At 30.3% G+C, this 8,514-nt stretch overlaps 1 protein-coding gene across 1 annotated transcript; it reads left to right on the forward strand.

The window, feature by feature from the left end:
- Positions 1 to 725: 725 nt before the first annotated feature.
- On the forward strand, positions 726 to 8,514 carry LOC104903132 (ribosome-inactivating protein lychnin). Its single transcript, XM_048636320.2, has 3 exons — positions 726 to 844; positions 4,195 to 4,252; positions 7,175 to 8,514. The coding sequence occupies exon 3, from the start codon at positions 7,197 to 7,199 to the stop codon at positions 8,100 to 8,102; it is 906 nt and encodes a 301-aa protein (XP_048492277.1). The 5' UTR covers positions 726 to 844; positions 4,195 to 4,252; positions 7,175 to 7,196; the 3' UTR covers positions 8,103 to 8,514.

Consider the following 8,514-nt stretch of genomic DNA (forward strand, 5'->3'; position numbering starts at 1 on the left):
TTAGATTCATGAAATTCTGCTTATAGTACTTAGAATCCTACAACCATAGATTTGAAAACATATTGAACTTAGACGACTAGAGAATGTCTTTATCTGGCGTTGGAAACCAGTAGTTATGCTTTTAAGAACCAGTAGATAAATGAATTTATTTTTAACTTGCTTACCCTGTTACAAGTCATCCGAAACCATTCACATAAAGTACACTCTAAAGATTAATATGTGTTAATCAATAGTTGGAACTTTTTATGAAAAAACGGATGTAGTTATAACCATTCTTGTGTATTGCCATTATCTTATAAAAAGAGGAAGTAATCATGAATATTGCCAGTATCTCATAACTGATAAGATAGTATCAAACTAAAGATGAACAAGTACCAACTTGACTTACTATATACCTCTACGAATATGCCTGGTTAGGCTGCTTGGTGCCTTTAAAGTTTTATAATACCCACTGAGGGGGGTAAAATCAAAGAATAATACTAGGAGATGCTTGATCAGCCTAAGTAGCAGCCCTTTAAAAGCAGTCACGCTAAAATAAAATAAGAACATAAATTGAGCACCCCCCCCCCCTCTTCTCCTTTTGAATCTCGCTCAATTATTTTGTCAAGTTGCTGAAAAAATATCAGAGAAAAATTTAGTTTTGTCATGATCAATGTGACACTCCCCCACTTTCCATCTATATAAAGGAGAAAGTCCGTGGATAAATGTGTCGCACTTCTTCAAAGTAGAGCTTACCCCCTCATCGAAACACACACACACCCCCCCCTCCCCCCCGCCCTTTTTTCCAATCTCAAGGCACGCTCCAACCCCGAGCTGCAATTCTCCAACACTGGTGTAACATTCTGTATGTTTTCTCCATCCAATTTAGTAGTATGTTACCACTTACCATGCATGATAGTCTTTAGCGATATGCAACTAAACAATAGAGTACTTCTATATTTACTTTATCCTTTATACTTCTTGCTTTCCTTTCCTCTTTCCTTCTTATAATGTTATTATTGGTAAGAATGTATGTACTCATATTACTAACTTTCTTATGATGTCATAATGTCATATACTTTTTCTGTTCTTTAATATTTCCCTTTTATATAAATTTACTATTATAAAAGCTTGTGTGGACCTAATGTACACCAGAAGCTTTGGTTAGGCCTCGAAATACACTGACTTTTTTTTATATAGCAATAATTTGTCACTTATAGTTTCTTATCTTTATACATGCTATATTATTCTAACATAGTGATCATTGCATGTTTTTAATATAATCATCCTTGCTTACACTAATTCACCATATAAAATTATCATTTCTAACATAAAAACATTTTTTTTTTCTCATATAATCATTCTATACACAACCAATAGTTTCTCCTCTTTTATATCTAATATTCTCCAACTATTGACCATTTTTTTTTCCATATAGTCACATTTTTAGCCTATAGTAGTTACTTTTGTTTTATATTTATCATTTGACAACATAATGATTTTTCTCTGTATAGTCATCATTTCCTATCTATAATCAGACATGCTTGTATTAGGACCACACTAAAATTAAGTATAGATCAGATCCACTTAATATAAAGACAGTTCATCTTGCATGTACCCGATTCACATTAAAAATACTATAGACCAGGCCTAGGCACGTGCCCCGCTACAAACTAGTCATTCCCACTTGCCAAAATCCATGATTTTCTCTCTCTTCAATAAGATTCTCTTGCTCTAAATTTTAACAAAAACAGTTGTTCAGAACAAATACATAATATATCATGTCAAAACATACTATATGATGTCAAAATACACTATCATGTCAACACTATAACGATTGATTATGATCATTTATACAAATAAACTACACTATTCATTTCAAAATACATTATATCATGTCAAAACACACTATCATGCAACACTACCATGCCAAAAACACAACAAAACACTATCATGTCAAAAAACACTATATCATTTCAAAATATACTATATCATGTCAATATACACTATATCATGCAAAACATTCGTGCAAAAAAACTCAGTAAAACACTATCATATTAAAATACACTATATCATTTTAAAAATACACTATATTATTTCAAAATATACTATATCATTTAAAAAATACGAGAGAGAAGTTATCAGAGGAGAGAGAAGTTATCAGGGAGAGAGAAAGAGTGAAAGACTAAACGTGACAAAAACAGAAAAATTGTAATCATTACAACTCACATGAGATGGATCGGATGCACACTAAAACTTAGTGTGCACTCATAGTAGTTTTTTTAATATAAAGAAGGAGAGAGCACATATATCAGGAAAGGTCTGATTTAAGTATTTGAAAACTGACAGGCTAGCAAATCTTTGCAACTAAAAAAAGAGCAGCAGTAGCACACTTTTGTTAAAAGTTATATTTAGAGTCTAACTTATTTCGTTGTAAATAATACTACTATTGTGTCTTACTTACACCATTTTCTACTTTGGCATACACGTCTTATTTTCCTATTTAAAAAAGTTTCATAATATAATAATACTAATAAATATTACTATCCCCTCCTCTAAGTACATAATCGATCACATGGTAAGAAAAACAATTACAATACTCTCTCACCTCACATTTGGTTCTTGTGTCCAAAAGAAATAGTACATATATTAAGTAACGGAGGTAGTACTATTCAAAAAAGTACTTAGTACATGTTGGCTTCTGTTAATTAGATAGATTAAATTTGTGAATTTAGCTAGGTCGCAAATGGTACTTAACAGTTTCCCTAAAAATGGTACTTAACAGTTTGAGAAGAGTGGAAAACGTTATTAATGATGGTTTATTCCAAACTAAGGCCCCGTTTATTTCATCTGATTATTACTGAACCAAACTTATTTTTGTTGAACTGAAATTATGTTAGCTTAGTTTAACTCATTTTTGTCAAACTTAACTTATTTTTACTAAACCGAATCTATGTGTATCAATTCTCTATTGAGTTGTTTTATGCAGTTTTACTAAATTGAAACTGATTTTTTTATCAACCTAGTTAATTAATTGAACTGATTTATTCTATATGATGCCACTTTATTTTTGTCTTTTCTATTTGATACCTTTAAAGTAATAAATTCTACATGATATCCCTCTACGTTTCATATTTCATTTATATATGGCACAAACTTAAGAAATAATTTAATGTTCCGCCTATCTTGCAACCACTACTATCTTTCCATAATCCTTACATTCACTATTACCACGCACCATGTAGAACCTCAACATTTTCTCTTCACAAATGTTTTACTCATTCTAATGCTACTATGTAATAGCTAATTTTGTTTTTGCTAAGTAGATTAATTGAACTAACAAATTACATCTTAAACAATCCAACAATGAGACAAACAAATTAGGTTGGACCCCCACGCACCATGTAAAAAACAGACTTGCCAATATTAGTTTTCAAGCCTAAGGTATCAAAAAACAACTTGAAAGCCCTCAATAACATATATATATTATATATATATATATATATATATATATATATATATATATATATATATATATATATATATATATATATATATATATATATTCTCCCTTGCAACATATAACGACGTCATCAGCATAATATAAGCGGGTGAGTTTCATTTCTTTACACCTATGGTGAAACTGAATTTGCTCTAAATCAATTTTCTATAGCATTTGAATAACTTCGAAACTTCTTGATTGTGCTACTTATGAGTAAATAATTTGAAATCAATTAAGCACGTATAATGCATAAAGCAATTAGAAATTATATATCACTAACATTTCGTTGTTTTTAACATAAAGTTGGAGTTGAAACTATGTGATGGTTAGATAATGTTATTTTATTGTTAAAAATATAAGTTTCTAAATACATTATTATGAACCATCATCAAGTTTTTACATACTACATTATTGTCTTTAAAGTATTTCAATAACACACTTCTAATTTTGTTGATGAACTTTTCTAATCAATGTATAATCATATGTATGTATCGTTTTAAATTTATGGTAAATTTCCTTATGTAAAATTATTTTGTCAGTTTTATGTTGATTATGATGACTTTGACTTGTTTGGAAATTTCCTTTATAAAATAATTTTGTCAAATTTTTGTTGATATGCATTGATTGTGCTGACTTTGAGTTGTTTAGGAGTGTTGTTTTATGTTTTTTTCTTAAAATATAATTTATTTAACAGGGGTAAAGTGTGATTTCAGATGGGGACACCGTTGCTCCCCTTTTTCCTTATGGTATAGAGATAAGAGTGAGGATAAGGTAGCAATTTCCCCATTACATTTATTGTTAACCATTGTCTATAACCTATTGTGAAAAACACGGAGGCTAATGAATAAAGACATGTTCTCCCCAGCTTATTTTCAGTTCAATTCAGTTCAGTTTAGTTCAGTTCAATTCAGTTTAGTTCAATTCAATTCAGTTCAGTTCAGTTTAATTCAGTATATCATTCAGTTCAGTTCAGCTCTGGACAATACTTTTACTCTCACATATCACTATTCATTTTATTTCAGTTCAGTTCAATTCAGTTCAGTTCAGTTCAGTTCAGTTCAATTCAATTCAGGGTGCGTTCTATTCAACATATTGGCCCTGAACTTATTGGACCTTATCTGAACTGAACTTATTGAACCTGAACTGAACTTATTGGAACTTATTAAACCTGATTGGACCTGATTCAACTTATTGGACCTGATTGAACCTGATTGGAACTTATTGGACCTTATTGGAACTTATTGACCTTATTGAAACTTATTAGACCTTATTGGCCCTGATTGAAACTTATTAGACCTTATTGGACCTGATTGAAACTTATTAGACCTTATTGGACCTGATTGAAACTTATTTGACCTTATTAGACAAAAAAATTGACTATTAGTAATATAAATATTAATCCTAACGTAAATACTACCCCTCAAAATTTATTATGAAGTAATAATTAATAAAATTCATCCTTTTAAAAAATAATTATTATTAATTATCTCTTATGATAATTAATTTAACAAAAAAATTTACTATTTATATATTTAACATGTTATCTCTAGTTATTTAAAGACGAATTGCAAAATATTATAATAATAATAATTATTATTTTTAACCTTAATTATTTGACCATGATTATAATATTATTTAATAGCAATATGAATAATAAAATAATAGACAATAATACAAGTATAATACTATACATTGTGGTACTTTAATAAAAAATTCTAATAATAGCATAATCAGCTAATAGTAATATGAATAATAAAATAATAGACATAATACAATAAATAATAAAATAAATAGACATAATACAAATAAATAAATAAAATAATAGAAACATAATACAAATAAATAATAAAATAATAGACATAATAAAAAAAAAAAATAATAATACTATATAATCATTGTGGTACTTTAATTAAAATTCTGATAATAACATAATCAGCTAATAGTGATATGAAATTATGAATAACAAAATAATGGACAATAAAATAAATGTTCATTAAACATTGACTATTTGGACCTTATCGGACCTTATTAGACCTGATTGGAACTTATTGGACCTTATTATACCTGATTGGAACTTATTGCACCTGATTGGAACTTATTGCACCTGATTGAAACTTATTGGACCTTATTAGACCTTATTGGAACTTATTGCCCTTATTAGACCTTATTGCAACTTATCTGAACTTAATGGACCTGAAACTTAATTTTTTAAGTTGAACAAAACGCACCCTCAGTTCGGTTCAGTTCAATTCGGTTCATGTGTTTTATACCGAAGAGAACATGCCCTAAATATATGCTTAGGGATTGACAACTTATTCCAAACTCCACAAGAACGTCTCACTAGAATATGATCCTCGTAAGACTTTTATATTATTAAGGGTGCGTTCTGTTCAGCTTAAAAAATTAAGTTTAAGGTCCAATAAGTTCAGATAAGTTCAGATAAGTTGCAATAAGGTCTAATAAAGGCAATAAGTTCCAATAAGGTCTAATAAGGTCCAATAAGTTTCAATCAGGTGCAATAAGTTACAATCAGGTCTAATAAGGTCCAATAAGTTCCAATCAGGTACAATCAGGTCTAATAAGGTCCAATAAGTTCCAATCAGGTCTAATAAGGTCCAATAAGGTCCAAATAGTAAATGTTTAATAAACATTTGTATTATTGTCTATTATTTTGTTATTCATAATTTCATATCACTATTAGCTGATTATGTTATTATTAGAATTTTAATTAAAGTACCACAATGATTTTGCAATAATAATTATAATTACATTATTTTATTATTTATTTGTATTATGTCTATTATTTTATTATTTATTTGTATTATGATTACTATTTTATTATTCATATTAAAATTTTTCTTTTCTACTAGTGTTTTATAAAATCAAAACAAGACTATTAGATATATTAGTGGTGAAAGTTATGTATAGGCAAATATATAAATAGTAAATTTTTTTGTTAAATTAATTATCATGAGAGATAATTAATAATCATTATTTTTTAAAGGACGAATTATAATAATTATTACTCCATAAAAATTTTTGAGGGGTAGTATTTACGTTAGTGGTAATATTTATGTTATTAATGATCAATTTTTTTGTCTAATAAGGTCAAATAAGTTTCAATCAGGTCCAATAAGGTCTAATAAGTTTCAATCAGGTCCAATAAGGTCTAATAAGTTTCAATCAGGGCCAATAAGGTCTAATAAGTTTCAATAAGGTCAATAAGTTCCAATAAGGTCCAATAAGTTGCAATCAGGTCCAATAAGTTGAATCAGGTCCAGTCAGGTTTAATAAGTTCCAATAAGCTCAGTTCATATAAGGTCCAATAAGTTCAGGGCCAATAAGTTGAATAGAACGCACCCTAAGTCTTTATTAATAGAATACATAGGAGCACAATGCCATCGAATACTGAAGAATTCTTGTTTCAGTTCAGCCTCGATGTTGGATTACATTTTCAACTTGGGCTTGCTCTTGCTGGTCGTTTATAATCCCGCCAATTTGCATTATTTAGATACACGCTTTTAACCCAATAAATCCGTTTAACACCATAATTAATTAACTAATTAAGCAACCAAAACTGGAATATGTCAATAGTGTAAACTGTAAACAAGTCAAACTATTCAAGTTGAAGAAAAATAGAGGAAGTAAATAAGTACTTCAGTTTGGAATGAACGAAGCATTTTTGACATACAGGAAAACAATTAAGAGAAAAGATATGAAGCTGATACTCGGAATAGCAACAAGGGTATGGTACATTGTCATGGTGGTTATGCCGTCTTTGGCAATACGAGATGGAGTTGTCCGGGAACAACTACAAGTTCCTGATTACCCTACTGTAACTTTCGACTTCGAAGACGGTGCTTCCGGCTACTCAACATTTATGACAAGTCTGCGCGGGAATTTTACAGGCCCCTTTACGGTTTGCGGTCTACCAGTGACGCGAAACCAATCAGCCCCAGGGGGCGAGTATGTGCTTGTGGAACTCAAAATTAGCGACAGGCAATGGGTTACCGTAGCCCTTAAAGTCACCGATCTGTATTTGGTGGCTTACAGTGTTAACAAACTATATAGTGGCAAGTATCGCGCCATTTTTTTTAATGAGCCAGACGTAGCTGTTGCTAAGACTAAGCTTTTTATAGGCTCAACACAAGTCACACTTGCGTACGATAGCAACTACCGAAATATCCAGAAATACTCAACAAAAGAGAGAGAGAAACTTGATTTGGGACTTTCTGTTCTACGTGCAAAGATCAATGCTTTTTACGATGAAAAACCCGTAACAAGTTTTGATGAGGCCGACTTCTTCCTTATCGCCATCCAAATGGTGGCGGAGGCTGCCCGATACAAATATATCGAGGATAAGGTGGTGGCAACCGAGTACACTGCTTTTAAACCTGATGCCAAAATGATGAAATTAGAGAATGACTGGTCCAAGAATTCGGAAACTCTGCACAAAGCAAAGAAGGAAAAGAGATGTCAAAGTCAAGAAGTGATGGACATAAAAAAAGACATAAAACTACTCTTGCACGAGAAAAACCAGCGCAATATAAGTGTATCTGGTGGTGGGTTATGCTCTCAGATTGCGAGCATTGTTGTCAAAACTGATGTTATCGAGGGGTGAAATTCAACATTTCTAACTATTATAACTTATAATACCACAAAAAAAAAAAAAAAACTCTTTATTTTCTTACTCACTTTCAATTCCTCTATTTCTCCCTCTGTTTTTTCTAAAATCCCTTTATTATAAGTTATAACAGTTAGAAATATGTTACTCCTCAATAGAGGATGGTGTACTAAAATCTTAATTTCGATGAAGCACTCACTATAATATTGTCCTTGACTACTCAATAAGGATAACCGTACGCAAGTAGCTAATTATAATATTGTCTTTTGTGTGTATAATGTGTTTCTTATCATCACCAAAATTTCAGAAACACTTGAGTTGGTTGTACGTACTATTGTGCTTTAGTTGGTTGTATCATCGTACGAACTTAATTGAATAAAAAAGATTTATCGTGCTTTGATGAGATAAA

This window comes from Beta vulgaris, chromosome 9 (genome assembly GCF_026745355.1).
Source record: "Beta vulgaris subsp. vulgaris cultivar EL10 chromosome 9, EL10.2, whole genome shotgun sequence".
Taxonomy (NCBI): domain Eukaryota; kingdom Viridiplantae; phylum Streptophyta; class Magnoliopsida; order Caryophyllales; family Amaranthaceae; genus Beta; species Beta vulgaris.